Source organism: Chrysochloris asiatica, unplaced genomic scaffold, assembly GCF_000296735.1.
Source record: "Chrysochloris asiatica unplaced genomic scaffold, ChrAsi1.0 scaffold00076, whole genome shotgun sequence".
In the NCBI taxonomy this organism is placed as follows: Eukaryota; Metazoa; Chordata; class Mammalia; order Afrosoricida; family Chrysochloridae; genus Chrysochloris; species Chrysochloris asiatica.
Window position 1 is genome coordinate 10,113,211 of NW_006408594.1, and position 19,286 is coordinate 10,132,496.

The window sequence follows — 19,286 nt, forward strand, 5'->3', positions numbered from 1 at the left end:
AAGAATGCCATGTTTAACCACTTGGGGGAAAGACGAGTTTAGGAAGAAAAGGTTCAGTCTGTAACCACCTCTGAACCTGGTCTGAAGAAGTCTCTGAGATACCTATTCCTAGATGCCGTCGAGTCAGTTCCAGCTCATAGTGACCCTGTGCACACGCATTGAAACACTGCCCAGTCCTGCACCTTCCTCACAATCATTGTTATGGTTGAGCCCCTTGCTGCTGCCACTGTGTCCATCCATCCTGTTGGGGGTCTTCCTCTCTTTGGCTGACCCTCCACTCTACACAATAAATGAAACACTGCCTTAGATCTCAGTGTTTCTGCTGAATGAAGAAAGCCAAGTCTGGCCATATTCTATAGAAAGCAAGCTGCATGGAAAGAAAGAAGAGATGGAGGATGGGGGAGGGAAGAGAAGAGTGGAAGGAAGGAGGAGGTGGAGAAGGAGTGAGGGAGAGAGGGGAGGGAGGATGACCGATCCTCCTGATAAATGGATGGTTTTCCCTGTAGGATCATAACATTTCTCTTACTGAAACTGCTCTAAGGGCTCTCTTTGTCCACAGGACTTTGGTGGAGTGGACCGCAAAGCCAAAAACAGTAGCTCTTCCTGAGCTTCAGGAAGGAAAGTTGACATAAATTATTAGCTCTGAAGCTCTGCTCTTCCTGGATCCACCTGCTCACTTAGACAAGGTCAGGTCCTGCCTTCCACACACAGCTTCATCTCCCAGCAGGTCTCCTCAGGGAAACCCTGCTTCCTTCCCTGACCTTTCAGGGTGCTGCTGCTCCTACCGGGGGTTTACACTGACCATCTGCTGAGGGCCTCAGATGTTTGCAAAGCCTTTCACACGCTGAAGTGTCCTCCGGTTGCTACCTGGCTTTAGGCCACTGGTTGAATTTTGTCTAGCCATATGTGGAGGTCCTCGGTGGTGCCAATGGTTAAGGTTCTCAGCTGCTTAACCAAAATGTTGGAAGCTTGCGTCCACCCCGAGAGGCCTCTGTAAAAAGTCCTGGGGGTCTGCTTCTGAAATAAAGAAGTCATTGAAAACCCTCTGGAACACAGGTCTACTCTGACACACGTGGGCTCACCATGAAGCAACGTCAGCTCAGTGGTACTGGTAGTGGTGGTGATGGTGGTGGTGTTAAGTGCCGTGGAGTCGGTTCTGACTCATAGTGACCCTGTATAGGGTTTCTTAGGAGTGGCTGGTGAGCTTGAACCACTGACCTTGCGATTCTAATGACTCTGTGGCCCAGTGCTTGTTGTACAGTATCCGCATTCCAGGTGGACATGTGCATGGATGGGCACAGACACCGTGGAGATGACATGGCATAGGTGATAGATCACAGGTACAGGAATGAGGCTAACTGCCCCTCCCTAGCCAGATGAGGCTTAGTTTCTTAACTCTGTACTGTGGGAATACGTCTGTCCACCCTGAAGGTTTGTGAGGAGAGAATCAGAGGTATTCTAAGTGTAAAGCACTAGGTCCTAAGTGTCCAACAGCAACTTCATCATCCTCACCATTTTTGGTCTGGCCTCCAGTCTGCAGTTACACTGTGAAAATCAGTGTCTGCTTCACACAAAATGCATCCTTTGTTCTCACCTCTCAGCATAGACATCCACTTTACTCTACTTGCCATCTTGGCTGCCAAGCTCTCCCTGTATATTCAGTTTGAGGGAAGAAAATTAAAAACAAAAAAGCATTGCCCTCTGATCCACAGATGAAACACCCTAACGGTAGACCAGAAGTTTGCCTGAGAAGCCTTTGATTTTGAATGCATTGATCCATTTGTTTATTTGGGGTTGCTCTCACAGCACAGCAGCTGAAGGTAGCGCCCTGGCAACCCCATGCATCCCAGCAAGCTCCTTGTTAGCCTGCAGGCATGCTGCCCCTGGGCAGTGTACCGACCTCCTGGCCAGGGGGTTCCTTCAATGCTTCAGATACAGACATGGCAACACAGCCAGGGGCAGATGCCAGCAAAGGCCAGAGCCAAACACCGCAGCACCACCTCCCCTCTGCGAGCAGGAATGCAGTGTCAGAAGTCCCAAAGCCAGAGCTATGTCGTTCACCATGAAAGGGTCGACTTTCCAAGAAAGCCACTTGGGTTCTTTTCACCCTTGTCCACTTAGAAAGCTTCCTCACACTTTGCATGTTGATGCCTAATTTGTATTCACTCTGGTGGGATTTATGCATGTTCAGTGAGTGATCATTAATGAGGAAATGTATAGTTTCTGACATTTACTATTTTACGTACTGCTTCATATTTTCACAGCCTGGTGCAGTCATTAATGAGGGTATCACCCCAACAACATAGGAATGAGGTCAAGAAATAGTCTGTTTCTCTTGGAAATGGGGGTTATCAGCTGTTGTATGATCTGGATGGAAACTTCTATCCTGTGAAGAAATAAGCAGGTTCTGTTAGAAGTTCCTCTCAGTGGTGTTCTATGTAATAGCCTAAGGAGACTCCTTAGATGCTAAAGAGTATTTGCGTGTTGTTCCCCATAACAACACGCCCCCCCCCAAAAAAAAAGCCAAGACCACTACTATCAAGTCTATTATATGCCTCAGAGTGACTTTCTCCCACCTTGCGGCTAGCAGTCCAGTGCTTAACTATTACAACATCACGAGGGGCAGCAGCAATGGACTCAAACACAGCAACTAACTGTGAGGTTGGTGCAGGACCGGGCAGTGTTTGTTTCTTTCTGCTGTGTATCGGATTACTGTGAGTCGGAACTGACTTGATGGCTCCTGACAACAAGCTCCTGAATAGCATCGTGTAGGCTCATGAATTCCCTGTAGTGGGCTCGCTTTCCTTTATGATCGTTTCTTTCCTGGTACTCGTATCTCTTAGCTGCTACTTGTAGTCGCTTCAGAATCACTTTCGTTGTGACGTTGTTAGGTGATTTTTGACAGAAGACTGGGAAGGAACAATTTCAGGTGTCCAGCGCTTTCCACACTCTCAAGGGACTCTTTTAGAAATGGCAAGATCAGTGAGATACTAGGTATGAACATTTATTATAAGTTAATATTTATCCGGAATCCCAGTGTGGCGTTGTAGGATAAGGACTGGACCGCAAGGTTGGTTTGAACTGCAAGGTCTATAGTTCAGACTCATTTAGCCACTCCTCAGAAACCCCTATACAGAGTCACTATGAGTCAGAACGAAGTCGGTGGCATTTAACAAGTATTTATCCATCCAGCAATACTGAGTACAGTTCCCCTTATAAGTCTCCTTCCCCCACAAAAAAGCCAAACCCACTGCCACCAAGTCCATTATAGGACGTAGCAGCCTTCTCCTGAGGATCGTCTTCGGGTTTGAACTAATAACCTTGATGTTAACAGTCCAGCACCTACTTACTCTATAGTACCAGCAGGGTTGTTCTCCATAGCAGATACTTTTTTATTTTTTAATGTTTTGTTGTGAATTATGTGATAGTTTACATGGGAGAACATTAGCTTTACATTCATCCTATCGTACATCATTCATTGCCATGGTTACAATCTCCTCCATGCATCATCACCCAACCAAAGGGTATACCCTGCAAGATTGCCCCGTGGTCGTCAGCACACACCCCTCTCCCTCTCTGGGTCTAGAGTTCCCAGCTGCTCCATCTCTCCATGTCATCGTCTCTGCCTCTGTCTCTGGTGTCACTGTTTCTCTGGGTAGAGTCCCGCACTCCGCTCTTCTCCATTGATGGTCCCAGGGACCTCTGCTCTTGGACTGCGAAGTCAACCACTCCCCTCCTTTTGCTACAAAACATCTACCTTTACATTTCCTACAATCACAGTCAGTCCTGATAGTAATTATTCGCTATTGTATCACATCAGTGCTATCGACATTTCCTTTCATCAGTCCCGCCCAGACAAATTGGATACTACTCAGTGGAGATTCTACCTTCCTCCATGCCCTCTGGATTAGGTTCCCTCTTGAAAGCTTGTAAGCCAGTCACTTCTTGCCTTTGTAGCCCCCCCCCCCATTTTGGGTAGCCAATGTCCAAGTTGCCCATCCCTGTCTACTCTGTGTATGGAGAGGGTGGGAATGATCATTGCTGTAAAGATTTGTTCCCTCTTTTGAGCTACTGCATCCATAGGTATAGGTCAAGTTCATCAAACTGTATCAGATTACTCTTTTTTTACCTCTTCTTTCTTCTTCTAGTTGAGTTCTGATCATCCAGCCATTGATGCCAGGTCAAGTGGGTATTATTTGCACATATGAGTGTTCTTGTGCATGTGCCCTCTCTTCTTATCAGCTGGACGCTTCATTTTGCACTCTAGTCCTCTGTAGCTATGTTACTGTCTCTGGGCCCAGGAGTCCCTAGGTCTTGCCACACTGCTAGCCAACCGGGTCTCCACCCAGGTTCACAGGAGTCTATTGAACGTGGTCGGACTTAGCTCACAGTTTCATTGTTGTTTTTCCCTCACTTCCCCTTATCGGTGACCAATGTGGTCACCAGTCAGAGCGCATGTCCATAGCAGATACTTTAAAGAAACACTTATAAAATTATTATTATTCCTCACAACCCTCTTGGAGTTATCTAGGATTGTCCCCATATGACAAGTAAAGGACAGAGACTCAGAAATCCCATGACTTTCAAGACTGATGCTTCCATTAAGTGATAATATCAAGGCTGAGATCCTAGCCTTCTGTTCCTCAGCCCACTGCCGGTTTTACTGAACTTATCAAACTAAACCTGTTATCTTTTGACTCGATTCCAACTCACAGCGACCCCGTGTGTCTCTGAGGAGAACTGCCCCTAGGGTTTTCTTGGCTCTCATCTCTACAGACATACGAGGGGGCTTCAGAAAGTTGGAGGAAACATAGAATTAAAAATTAATGAGATTTTTCCACATTTTGAAGCCCTCTCGTAGATTATCAGGCCCTTCCCCCTGAAATCTAGAGGGTGGATTCTCACTTCCAACCTTTTTGCTAGCAATCCAGCACAAACCATTTGTGCTACCCAGGGACCTCACGTGACACACAGTCTTCCCTCTTGTGGTTACTTCAGAAGTGCCTGTGTTCCCAGACTCCTCTGCTGCATTCATCATGAGGGTGAGAGGGTACTTACTGTATGTATTGTTGTTGTTATGTGCCGTCGAGTCGGTTCCGACCCATAGCGACCCTGTACAGGGTTTCCGAGGGTGTAAATCTTTACGGGAGTAGATCTTTCTCCCGCGGAGCGGTTGGTAGTTTCGAACCGCTGACCTTAAGGTTCGCAGCCCTATTCGTAACCACTACGCTACCAGAGCTCCTTTATAACGTGTGCTTAATTATAGATGTATGAGGAAAGACAGCGGTTTCCATCCAGGCTAGACAACTTTAGGAAGCCTCTTTGCTCTTATAATTTTCCTTTTTGGGAGAAGTGGAGGAAATGGGTAATTACCTGTTAACCTTTGCTATTCAAATGTGATAGAAAAATATTTGCTACCTGGTAGAAATTCACAGCAGCAGGTTCCACCAAAACCACTGTCCTGAAGGGAGAAGCTTGTCTGCTTGACTTTCACTCTCTCTGTCCTTCACCTAAATAATCCCCTTCCTCCTTCAGGTTTTAGTTGTTAGTGCCATTGAGTCAGTTCAGACTCACAGCAACCCTGTGTAGGGTTTCCAGGGAGCAGCTGGTGAGCTTGAACCGACAAGGTTTTGGTTTAAACCGACCTTGCAGTTCACCGCATTAACCCGCAGCGCCACACCAGCACTCCATGGCATTGGATAAGGTTCTCCAAATCATTTGGTCTGGTCCTGCCAAGGCAGCTGCTGTTCTAGCCATTACATTGGTGATGGTGGTTATGTGCCAGGGAGTCAGTTCGGACTTATCACGACCCTGTATATGGTTTATGTTGTTGTTGCTATGTGCCGTGGAGTCGATTCCGTCTCATAGCCACCCTGTACAGGGTTTCTGAGGCTGTAAATCTTTACGGGAGCAGAAAGCCTCATCTTTATCCCATGGTTTATGAGGCTGTAAATCTTTACAGAAGCTGAAAGCTTCTGGGCCATCTCATTAGAGGTGAATTAATTCAGTGTTTGATCAGATATAGCAGGCTAATTTTTAAGTTGATAATTTTGTATGGCCCACGAATGATACTATAAATTTTGGTAGAACAAAGGTTCCTACCCCTGCTCTGGGGAGTCCTGGTGTGGTACTGTGGGTTAATGCACTGGACTGCAAAGTGGGTTTGAACCACAAGGTCGGTGGTTCAAGCTCACCAGTCACCCCTCAGAAACCCACGCAGGATCTCTATGGGTTGGAACCTACTGGACGGCAGTAAACCTAACATAACATACCTCTGCTCTAAGCCAAAGACTCTTGTCTAGATGGGGAAGTAGGAGTGCTTACTAGCCCCAAGTCCTTGGGAGAGTCACCTCACTTGTCAGTGCTGCAGTTACCACATCTACCCGAAGGTGACAAAGGTATTCACCTACCTCCCCACTAAGGATTCTGAGGATTTGAAGTTGTTAGAGACTGTGAAAGCTCTTGAAGTCAGAAGCTGAGAGTAAAGTGCTTGCTTATGCATTTTGTTTGTTTTATTGTGGATTCTGCTTTTGGATTGACCTGGAGAATGGAGAGTGGCACACCTAAGCATTCTGGGCTTACCTGAGAGGAAGTCAAGCTGAGTATTGTCTCTTCAAGTTGACAAAGAAGTAGGAAGGGATAGTTGAGCATCATTATGCCATGGGGCCAATTGTATTGGAAGGCACCTCACGTTCCATGCTAAAGAGTTAGGATTTGGCCTGTTGTTGTTGTTGTTGTTATGTGCCGTGGAGTCGGCTCTGACCCATAGCGGCCTGGTACCGGGTTTCTGAGGCTGTAAATCTTTACGGGAGCAGAAAGCCTCATCTTTCTACCGCAGAACAGCTGGTAGTTTTGAACTGCTGACCTTGCGGTTCGCAGCCCGATTTGTAACCACTACGCTACCAGAGCTCCTTTAGGACTTGGCCTGTAGAACACCCTAAAACACATAGATGGAGCCCTGGTGGCACAATGGGTCATCGTTCAGCTGCTAAGCAAAGATTGACAGTTCAGATTCTCCCAGGAGCACCAAGGGAGAGAGGCCTCATAATCTGCTTCCTTAAACGTTACAGGTGAGAAAACTCCCACTGCTCAGTTTCACCTGTCACTTGGGTCGCTATGAGTTGGAATGCACTCTAAGGCACAAGACACATACACACACATAGTCACACGTGCACGATACTGCAGGCCTGGGAGCCAGGGAGGTGATGTAGTAAAGTGTTTTAGGTTGCCTTTTGTAAAACAAATGTAGTTATAGTCATTTCCTTGCTCCAGAGCCTTCCTTGGCTCCCCAGCTTTCCTCAGCAGGACTTGCCAATGAGTGTGCCGCTCTTGGCTAACAAATACACCAAACTTATGATCCCTTCTGCCGTGGGAATGTCACATGGGGGATTGGGCAGCTGAAACCCGTGGTACCATACTTCCAGCTACATGTTGTTGTTGTTGTTGTTGAGTGCCGTGGAGTCACTTCCAACTCATAGTGACCCTATACAGGGTTTCCAAGGATTAAGTGGTGGGTTTGAACCACCAATCTTGCAGTGATCAGTTCAGTGCTTGTCCTACAGTGTCACACCCGGACTCCTTTGTCCATCTCCCCAGGGGGTTATACAAATAGGATTTTCTGTGTAGGAAAGGAGATGAAGAGAATTGTGACGCACACCTACTGTGCAGGTCTCTTAAGTCCCTTCTGGATCAATTCTCTGCTCATCTGTATGGCTCACAGGCTGACTTTCATACTGTTGAAGTAATCCAGCCATCACACTCGCGAGTTATTTCTTTGCTTTTCTTGTTTATTTTTAAAAATGTGTTATTAGTCATTTGTGTATTGCCTTTGGAGAAATGTCTTTTCAGGTCCTTTGCTAGTTTTTTAATTGTGTTCTTTGTCTTCTGATTTTTCACTTTTTATTGTGATTTGGATGAAAAATGTACAGAGCACATTAGCTTTGCATTCAACAGTTCTTACCCGCTTTGTTCTGTGACATTGATTGTGGTCCTCACAGTGTAACGGCAGGCACTTTTCCGGCTTTCTCCCTGTGTTTACTGCTTCCCTTCACCGTCCTGTCCTCTCCCTTCCTGCCGTCTGAACTTCATCCCTGGGCAAACGCTGCCCTTTGGATCCCATCTGATCGATTGTTCTAGGAGTGTGCCCCTCCCTAGTGTTACTGTTCACTTCATACACCTGTCTGTTGTCTGACAGAAAGTTGAACCCTGGGGGTGAGTTCAGTTCCAGGCCTGAAAGATGACTAAGGCTTGAGTGTCCAGGCTCCCACCTGTCTCTGTCAAACCTGGTCTCTATTATAATTTTGAGTTTTGTTCCTTGTTTTGCTTACATAGCTCTGACACTGTCTTCAGCCTCGGTGCATTTATCCCTATTTTTTCTTCTGCTGCCCCTCCTGGTCAGGTGGTCAGAGCCCCCCACTCCTCTGGGCTCCTTGCAGAACTCATGACCAACATTACAGCTATCAACTTGGATGATCATTTGCATGTCTGATACACTTCTCATCTTCCTGTCTCTGCCACGGACCTGGGAAAAATGAACCATTACACATCTTGTAAATCCATGCTGAATTAAGTTCTTTAATAAAACCCATGTGACTGATTGGGAAGAGAAATAAATAAGCCCAAATGGATTTTTTGTTCGTCTGCACATAATAGGTGGTCAATAAAAGTTAAATAAATGAATACACTTCAAAATGCTCATGGCAGAATGGAATCACAAGTTGGTGAAAATTTTCTATGAACTTTCTGAAGCGCTCTCATAAAAGAAAAGCTGTAACGGCATTTGAAATGTGGATCATGAGAGTCGGTGATGGCTTTGATGTAAGACACAAGGAAGTTGAAGCCATTTAAGATGTTTCAAGACAAAAGAAGCACCCTTCAATGCAGCTGTCCTGTACAACTATGAATCTCTGGCCTTGGTCAAGCTTGGATAAGTAAGGATACTAATCACAGCATTTTTTAATTAATAAAAGAAAACATTGGAAATGTTCCTCTGTAGGGGAGCATATAAATAATATGTGATCTATTTATATTATAACCAAAGTGATTATAGTGAGTGAACAAGGTTTAGAAATATTAAGAGTTGAATTTTAAAGGTATCGTGGGGTAACAAGGCAAGTGATAGTTGTTGTTAAGTGCCGTCAAGTAGGTTCTGACCCATAGCGACCCTGTATAGGGTTTCCAAGGAGCAGCTGGTGAACTTGAACCACCGACCTTACAGTTCAAATGGCTTTGCAGGCTGGTGCATTAACCCACAAGTATGAAATACAAGACCTACTACATACGTGTTTAACATTTATGAGATCTGGGTGGTTGGTGTCTGGTATATGAGTCTGTGCTTTTCTGTAGGTATGAAACTGTTTGTAATTTAAAGTCACACAAAAGAAAAGGCTGGGAAACGGGAAGGAGGCTGTTTGTCCTCTGAACTTAGGGTTCTAAAGAAGTGCAGCCAGAGTGCTCCTTGGAGGCTGTTTGTCCTCTGAACTTAGGGTTCTAAAGAAGTACAGCCAGAGTGCTCCTTGGAGGCCAGGATGGCTAAGCTTCGTCTCTCATACTTTGGACATATTGTCCAGAGGAAACATTTGCTGTAGAAGGATGTCATGCTGGGTAAGATGGAGGGTCAGAGCAAAAGAGGAAGACCCCCAACGAGATGGATCAGCCAGGTGGCATCATTGATGGCCTCAAGTGTGGCAGCGATAGTGAGGTTGGCCCAGGATCGGACATTGTTTCGTTCTGCTGTGCATGGGGTCGCTATGAGTCGATTCCGACTCGATGGCACCTGACAACAACAACAACAACCCAGACAAACACTTCCATCAACTAGACTAACGGTGCCGAATCACATCTGCCACTCAGGAGTCACCAAATCTTGTTGTTCGTAAGTGCCATCGAGTGGCTTCCAACTCATAGCGGCCCTGTATAGGGTTTCTGAGGAGAAGCTGGTGGGTTTGAACCACCGTTCTTAGGGTTTAAATTGACCTTGCATAACAGAGCATTATCCTACAGTGTCACACCAGGAGTCTGCTGGTGGGTTCAAACTGCCCACCTGGCTGGCAGCCTAGCATTTAACCACTGAGTCGTTTGGGTTCATTCAAGGTTGGATGAAAACCAAAAGACCCCAAACCTATTGAAATAGACTCAATTGTACATATCGTTTTCAAACTCACTTCTGACTACTCAGTTCTGACTACAGCCACCCCATAGGACAGACTGGAAGAGCCTCATATGGTTTGGACACAATAGGAAGCTGTTCTAGTCTGTGCTATGCTGCTGATGCTGGTTTGCCGTGGACTTGGTTCCCACTCATAGCGACCCTGCGTAGGGTTTCTGAGGCTGTAAATCTTTACGGGCTCAGAAAGCCTCATCTTTCTCCTGCAGAATGGCTGGTAGTTTTGAACTGCTGACCTTGAGGTTAGCAGCCTGACTCGTAACGGCTATACTACCAGAGCTATGGGGTGGCTGTAAACAGAATCGAGTCAACAACAACGGGTTTGGGTTTGGGGGTTTTCATCCAACCTAATGAATGAGCCCGAGTGACTCAATCGTTAAGTGCTAGCTGTGAACAAGGTTGACAGTTTGAACCCACCCAGCGGCTCCACAGGAAAACACCTGACAATTTGCTTCCATAAAGATTACAACCTGGGAAGCCCCCTGGGGCAACTCTAATGACACAGCGTCTCTCTGAGCAAAATAGCGTCTGAATGGCACCGGACAACCACAGCATCTAACCAGTTAGAATTAGGTTCTGCAGGAAGATTTAGTGAAATTCTCTTCCACACAGTTTACTGGAGCAACTTTTACTTTAGCAACTTCTAGCACACTAGTCTGCTGACTGAAAACTTTTTAGAAGTTCCCCTCCTTTCTCCACCCCAAAACAGCAATCAAATAATATGTTTATGGTGGATTCCACTGTTTCTAAAACTTCTTCTGCAGACCCAGATTGAATCCTGGCCAGTGTACCTCCTGCGCAGCCTCCACCTGTCTGCCAGTGGAGACATGTGTGTTGATGTGATGGTGAACACATTTCAGTGGAACCTCCAGACTGGGACAGGCTAGGAAGAAAAGACCTGGAGTTCTGCTTCCATACCCTCCCAGGAGAGCTGGTTGCTAAACATTCCCTAGAATGTGACAGTTTTCTGAGCTGTACCTAACAAGTCTCCCTGACTTTGCGTACACAGAAGCGGGGAGTGGACGAGGAAAGAGTCATGGGCCAAGTCTCATGGCCCTGGGCTGTGTGGTGAAGGGGAAGACGTGCTGGCTTTAGAATCAGGCAAATCCAAATTTAGATCTTGGCACAGCTACTTTTGAGCTGTGAATCAGACAAGCATTTGACTTAGCCTTTCTGAGCTTCAGTGGTTCCCCATCTGTAAAATAAAGATGGTGATATCTCTCCGGTAGTGATCTTGTGAGCATTGGATGAAGTGATATGGGGTGGGGGTACCCCATGAGCAAAGCATAACAGAGAGGTATAATAGTTGTTAGTGCCCTGCCCTGCTGATTTAAATGTTCAGACATCTTTGCATCCTTCCCATGATCATATTTCTCATTACAACTCTGTCTGCCCTAAACGCATTTCATTTAATGGTGAATATGCTTTGCAGCCACATCTAGGCCACTGGAATAAGTATAAAGTGTTGGAGTTGACATTTATGTGCGAGTTGGGAGAATCTGTTTCTTTCCTACAATCTTAGAAATGTGTGTATCAGATACCAACTAAGATAGTTTTTCAGCTTCCTGGAGTTCTCTCCACTGCCCATTCTGCTGAGTTAAGCATCCTAAAGGTGCTGCGGGGGCCCATGGGTGCTTCCTTTCCATCCAGTGCAGTGGCCTGTGGGGAAATTCACCTGGCTTTTCACGTTGTGTTCGGTGTGTTCTCTGCCCACTCTATCAGACTTGATGGTCTGCAGTTGCTTCTTAGCTATTCAGCAAAGTCAAAATGTACTTTCCCTTTTTCATATTTTAACTAATTTATTTTTCTCTTTTTATCTGCATAATACATTGTGTCCTGTTAGCATTTTAACAAAAGGGTGTCGATTGGAAATGCCTCTCCCTTCCAATCTCTTTCCACCCAGGTCTTTTTTTCTGTAAAAACCAACAAACCTAGAAGCTAGAGAAAAGGAGGAGGAGGTGTATAGTCTCTTTTACTAGTTTGTGACAAAGCCAAAGGCTTCTGGAGGTCCTATTAAATACCAGCATCAGCACTGCCTTCACTGATGGTAGGATGTAAGTTGATTTGCACTGGGCCAAAGCAGTCCCTATGGAAACAGACACACTGAGATGTGTGCATATGGCTTGTCAGTAATTGGCAAGAAAATTGGCAAAGATGTACTCAGAATAAAGCCATGAAACTCAAAACACCTAACAGGTTTCCATTGAGTTGAATCCAGCTCATAGCAACGCTGTGTGTGTCAAAACTGTGCTCTGTAGGATTTCCAGTGTCTCCTATTCTTTTTGAAGTTAGATTGCCAAGCCTTTCTTCCAAGGTGCCTCTCAGTGGATTCAGAACTCAACCCTTTCAGTTCATAGTCATGCACTTAACTATTTGCACCATCCAGGGGCTAATGTTATGGAGGTGTTTTGGTTTTTTGAATGTTTTCTTTTGTTTGTAAAAATAAATGATCTGCAATATACTTTACAAATAACCATCCATCAGCTATATTAAGTAGGTTATCCTGTCCTTGGGGGCTGGAGGAAGGGAGAGAAAGAAACCTACCGAGTATAAGAAAGATACTATTCCCCAGGCGCCATGCTTGGCTCTCTTATCCATTTCACTCCATCCCTTGTGGTCTGCGTTACTCTTCTCCATACGAAGAGGATGTTTCAGAGGAACATGTGTTTGAAGTCACATACCAGGTAACTGGCCAAGGCTGAGGCTTTTGTGGCCCAGACTGCGCTGTTCTGCCAGAGGAACGTTGAGAAGACTGACTCTGTCCTTGACAGCCGGTCTTGGTGTCAGGTACAGCTGTACGTGACTCTCTGTCTAACTGCTGGTTTTTTCTCGTCTCTTCGATGCTCTTGCTTAGGGGTGATCCTACTGCTCTTGGACAAGCTGCGGAAAATGAAATGGGAGCAGATGTGGAGGCTGACCGCGGAGAGAGAGTTAATGGGAATGCTGTCTACATCCTTAGCTGACCAGGTGAGAGACCAGGTTAGGATATGAAGTTGTTTCTCAGTGTCCTGTTATAGGGTTTCCCAGCCTTGAAATCTTTATGGGAGCGGAAAGCATGTTTACCTAATATGATTTCATTTGCCCATCTGGCAAGCAGGTAATTATGGTTGTTATTGTTGGCAAGGCTGTAAATCTTAATTGGAGCAGAAAGCCTTGTCCTTTTTCCTGTGGGGCAGCTACTGGGTTCGAACCTCCAACCTTATGGTTAACAGTACAGGGCTGATCCTACAGAGCCACAGAGCTCTTACAGTGAGTCGAGTTGACGGCAGAGCTTTTTGCTCAGTCCCTATAGCACAGTCCCTGTGCTCAAGGGAAATGACATTTGGAAAGAGCAGTTGGCTGCAGAAACCCCCTTGTAACCCAGGCCACCTGAACTCTAAACAAAAATTCACAAAAACCCTTCATTTTGCATTTCCAAGTGTCTTGAGTCTTAGCCATGAATCTGCCAGACTTAAGTCATTGAGGTTTTGATCTTCCTGTGGTGGAGAAGGCCACTTTGAAATGCACAGACGATTTCTCTGGGGTCTCTCCCTTTTTACTTCTTCCTCTGTCTTCAGAACCTGAGCTCCGTGTCCAGTCACTGCCTTTGTCGAATTCCTGCAAAGTTTTCTTTGTTCCTCACACAGAGGAAGCAAGAAAAAAAAACTTGGTAGAGTTACTTGGCTATTTTCCTTTGGCATTGTTATTCACTATTTCCCAAGCAGCTAGATACTCATTTCCCTTTCTCCAAACATGAGCTATGGTATAATGAATGAGTTAAAACATACCCAGGTAGCTGGTTTAAACCGGAGGGGAAAATGGTCTGCCATCATCATATTTTAAGTCAGGCCACAATGACTCAAGTGTGTCCCCACAAGCTAGCAATTGTGTGTTCATGTCCAGTGAGGATAGTTTATTCCTCCATCTCCTGCCATGCAAGCCCATAAGTCTCTTCCCAGCACTGCCTGTCAACAACTAGTTAATAAGTATGGCCCAGTGCTGGGCTTGGAAAGCAGCCCAAAAGAACTAGAGTGTCCCTAGCCAGGCCTGTGTTGGCTTTTGAAATCGGGAATGCGTCTTCTGTGCACCCTGGCCTGCAGAGTTCCAAGGACCATCCATCACTGAGTCCGCAGGAAGCCCCAGGTAGAGCTGCTACCACTGAGGACCTGCAATTTGTCTCAGCCATCTGAATGAGCAACTTGTCATCATTCAGTTTCCTGTCCAAGAGACTTATGATGGATGGCGCAGTGCTCCTTCCTGAGGAGGGGGCGGTACTTCATTTATCATAGCCTGCCCAGGGTAGAAAAGATGCTCGCTGACCGCCCCAGGTACACTTGCTGGCTGGGGCTTTCTGAGACCAGCAGGCCCATGAGCTTCTGGTTGACCCTGGGCAGTCGTTCTCCATCTCTCCCCAGATATCATTGGTTGGTTCCTAGAGATAAAAGAAACAGGACGTAACCCTCAGAGCAAGCCAGCTCATATCCAAGCAGAAGGTTCAAAAGAAGGGCTTCCCTAGCTGACACAGTCGATGCCTCTCGAGCCCAAACAACAAGCAGAAACCCACCCGGCTGTTGTGAATGTGACTTGGACTTTTTTTTCTCCCTCAGGATATTTTTAATGCAGTCATCAAACAAAACCCTTTCCTGGTGTATCAGCTGCCCTGCTTCTGGAACGTGCAGCTGTCAGACCACACCCGCTCCGAGCAGTGTTACAGGGACGTGTCTGACCTGAAGGTGAAGGCGGGGGTGGTCCTGCAGGGGTGGAGGGAGCCAGACCTGGGGGGCCCTGCTGAGGGGCTGAATGGCTGGGAGCTTTGTGTGTACTGTGGTGAGAGAGATAAAGGTTCGGGGTTTCCTTCTTTTCTTTTTTTTATTTCTCATTTGGGCTTTCAGGAAAGTGGAAGGTCTCCGGGGGTAAGAATCAGATGCAGAGGAGCTGGCTGGTGTGGCTCTTCCTCTTAACACCTGCTGCCAACAGACTCAGCTCATGCCAGCTCCCGAGATCCATTCGTTTCGTTCACATAAAAACATTTATCGAAGGCCCTCTCTGTGCCAGGTTCTAGCGATTTGGAGACAAAGAAGTTAGTTCGTCCATGCAAGGCCTGCCTGACTTAGATGGGGCCATAGTTTACGGGTTTTTTTGTCCACTTGGCTGGACCAGCGTTCTCAGTGGTTTAGCAGTTAAGATGTAGTTACTCCCTCCATGCTGAGATCTAACCTGATGCCATCACCCCCAGGATGTGATCTGATGTGATCAGTTCTCATCTGATGTAATTACCCTTTCTGTTGTAAATCTTCACTTCTTGGATGCTAATGAGGTTGGGTGCCATGTACAGGACTAGGAATCAATGTCTTTTGAATTATAAAAGGAGAGAGGAATAAGCTGAGCTCAGAGGGACCCACTGCCACCCAGAAAGAACAGTTGGAAGTGGAGTACATCCTCTGGCCCTGGGCCCCCTGTACTGAGAAGCTGCTAGATCCAAGGAAAGATGAAGGCCAAGACACATGGAGTTTCCCAAGGAATGCTGGGCCAAGAGATAGATGCTGAAAAGAGACAAGGCCCTTTCTCCAGAGCCGGCACTATGGATATGAACTTGTAGGCTCTTAAACTGGGAGAGAGGAAATGTCTGGTTTTAAAGGCACCCACTCACAGCTTGTCTTTTATAGCAGCACTAGGGCACAAAGAGAGAGAGAGAAGGCTGTTGGGAAAGGAGTAGGAAGCATGTGACAGCTGCAGTGGGGGATGGGGCAGGGGGAGGCACAAGAATCAAGAATCAAGAATCAATGTCTCGTTCTGCCTTGGAGAGAAAGGACAGTGGCAGAAAAGTCCTTATCATGGGCCTCCAGGTATCAAACGTAATTCTTAAACCTGAGTAGATGAAGAAGACAGGCCCTATCAGTTATTTGTTGCCATGGTGGTGGTGGTGGTTATGTGCCGTGGAGTCGGAACCAACTCATAGCGACCCTGTACAGGGTTTCCGAGGCTGTAAATCTTTACAAGAGCAGAAAGACTCATCTTTCTCCCGCAGAACAGCTGCTAGTTTCAAACTGCTGACCTTGTGGTTTGCAGCCCGATTCGTAACCACTACGCTACCAGAGCTTCTTATTTATTGCCATAAATGGCACTATGTAGCAAGCTCCTCAAATAATAGCCTGATCAAGAACCGTTTAGCTACTGGGTCTGCAGCTTGGCTGGTTGAGGGGTGAAAACAGGTGGCGGGGGGGGGGGGGTCCTGTGGCCATCATTGGCTTGCCCAAATGTCTGTGGTCAGGTCTGAGGCTGGGCCAGCTCAGCTCTTCTCCAGTGTCTCAGACCATGTCCCTTCAGGTCAGACTGGCAGGTTTTCAGGGTGAAGGTAGAGCCACGAAAGGACACCCTAGTGTGAAAGAGGAACATGAGTGATGTTGTGTGGCCAGAGTAATTACACGACTGAAACAGAGTTAAGTCCGAATATCACTGTGGGTTAACGCACTGGCCTGCAAAGTCAGTTTGGACCACAAGGTCAGTGGTTCAAGCTCACCAGTCACTCCTCAGAAACCCTATACAGGGTCGCTATGGGTCGGAACCGACTCGACGGCACTTTACAACAACAGCTGCACCTATTGTGGGAAGAGCGCCAAGTCAGAGATTCAGGTTCGAGTCCTGGCCAGTGCACCTTGTCTATATCCACCACCTGTCTGTCACTGGAAGTTTGCATGTTGCTGTGATGCTGAACAAGTTTCAGCAGAGCTTCCAGACTCAGATAGACAAGCAAGAAAGGCCTGGTGATCCACTTCCAAACGTCCGCCAGTGAAAATCCTATTCGTCCTAATGGGTGAGTCCACAGGCAATCCTAGGGATGGTGCACGAGCAAGTAGCAGTTCACTGTCTTGCACCTGAAGGCACCGCAGACTAACAACACCACCAAGAGCACTCAATGACCAAACAAAGATATACACATAAGCCTATGGGAGCAGCAAGGGCATTCACCCCACTGGCTGTGTCTAAGAGGGAAGATATGTTGTTGTTGTTGTTAAGTGTCGTCGAGTCGATCCCAACCCATAGCAACCTTGTACAGGGTTTCCAAGGAGCAGCTGGTGAGCTTGAACCACCAACCTTGCAGTTCAAACGGCTTTGCAGTCTGGCGCATTAACCCACAGCGCCACACCAGGACTCCAATAGGAGTATGGTTTATTCGCTGTATCCATAAAACTGAATAAAACACACCCACCAGTGTCCAGGCGATTCAGACTTGGAGTGACCCTCCCTATAGAACAGAGTAGAACTGCTCTTTAGGGTTTCCGAGGCTATAAATAGTCCTCTTGGAGCAGCCAGCCTCGTCAGTCTCCTGTGGACCATCTGGTACATTTGAACCACCAAGCATGCAATGAGCAACAGAACGCTTGCCCCACGGTACCTCCAGGGCTTCATATGCATCCAAAGAAAGTCTATTGCATGAAAAATTGCAGTGCTCAATCAACTACTAACAACAAGCCAGTGTTTTTCAGAAGGAAAAAAAAAAAAAAAAGGAGCCCTGCACTTGATTTTCTAAATCAGCCCTTTCCAATTGGCTTCCGTCTGATGTCCAAGAACTTTTTGATGTCTCCTCGTATTACATCTTGTTTCTAACCATAACGCAAGCAGCATTGTATCTGTTGCTTTTCATTGGTGCTATGTCATAAGCCTTTTCCGGGTCAACCACAGGGTTCAGAACTAGCATGTCCCGTTGTTAGTATGTCATTCCGTTAAGTGGCCAGATCAAGCATTACTTAGTCATTTCCTGAGCTGGGTGTTCTGCAGGTTTTCACAAATATCAGTTCTGTTGGTAATGAAACACTTTGTCCATAGAAACTTTCTTCTTCTTTGACTGTGCTTTCAGGTTACTTTCCCAGGAGGAAAATCACAGAGTCTCACAGAAAGCACCGTTACCCCTGCCCTCTTAAGTTTAAATTCATTGCAAACTTTTAGAAACATTCTGAAGGTTTAAAAGGACATGAGTTTTCAATCAGGAGTCACTAAACACACAAGGAAATTAACCACCGTGAGGAAAGATAGAAACTGCAGAATACACTCTAACCCTAAAACTAGAGTAAGCCCTACTTCTAGCCCAAGCCAAACCCCTACCCTTAAAAGAGAAAGAGAGAAAGAAATAGAAGAAAATATTGAAAGTAGAGTGGAGGAATAAGAGAGTCTCAGAGATGAACAGTCCTTTTAAAAGTGGAAGATTTAGTCATTGAAATTAGAAATTAAATGATTGTAGTAAGCAGTAGATTCCAGCTGAGTCTCTCAGTTGAAGACAGGATTAGTGAACTGGAAGAGATAGTTAAAGAAATTATCTAAACTGCCATAAGGAGAGAAAAGAGATATGGAGAAGTTAAGATATTTGAATGTTTTTAATTAGCTTTTCAGAAGGAAATAATAAATTGGAAGTGAGGCACTATTAAGAGATAGTGAATGGAAAATTTCCAGAACTTTTCAAAGGTCCCCACAGATACCAGAAGCAGTGTTAGCCACTCAATTTAAATAAACAGAAAGCCTGTGGGAGTGAAATTGTAGTACCCTATTTAAAAAGTGATCTTAATCATTGTTGTTAAGTGCCGGTCAAATCAATTCTGACCCATAACAACCCTGTATAAGTATGCCGAGGAGCAACTGGTGATCTTGAACCGCCAGCCTTGCATTTCAAACTGACTTTGCACTCCAGCGCATTAACCCACAGCACCACACCAGGACTCCGATTTTAATAGTAGCCAGAGACAAAAGAGAGATGGCTTACAAAGAAATTGGGTGTGATTAATGAGAACAGTGTTCTTAATCAACAGCAGTGGAAGTGTAATAGTTTAGGGAGAATTGTTGTTTGGTGCCCTTGAATAGGTTCTAATGCACCCTATAGCAACCCCATATACAACAGAATGCAACATGCCAAGTCCTATGCCATGCTCACAATCCTCAGTATGTTGGAGCCCATTGTTGCAGCAACTGTGTCACACTGTCTCAGTGAGGGTCTTCCTCTTTTGGGCTGAGCCTCTACTTATCCAAGCATGATGTCCTTCTCCAAGAACTGGTCCCTCCAAAGCACATAAATAAAGTCTTGCTTTTCTTGCTTCTAAGGAGGGTTCTGGCTGTACTTCTTCCAACACAGATTTGTTCTTTCTGGCAGTCC

The 19,286-nt window shown here is 46.0% G+C and overlaps 1 protein-coding gene across 2 annotated transcripts in view; it reads left to right on the forward strand.

The window, feature by feature from the left end:
• The window catches only part of LARGE (like-glycosyltransferase), a 573,542-nt gene that overhangs the window by 436,845 nt on the left and 117,411 nt on the right, over positions 1–19,286 (forward strand). For both annotated transcript variants that reach the window (XM_006865236.1, XM_006865235.1), the window contains exons 7-8: positions 13,020–13,132; positions 14,752–14,877. In XM_006865236.1, the coding sequence (XP_006865298.1) occupies positions 13,020–13,132; positions 14,752–14,877 (239 nt within the window). The remainder of the gene's footprint in view (positions 1–13,019; positions 13,133–14,751; positions 14,878–19,286) is intronic.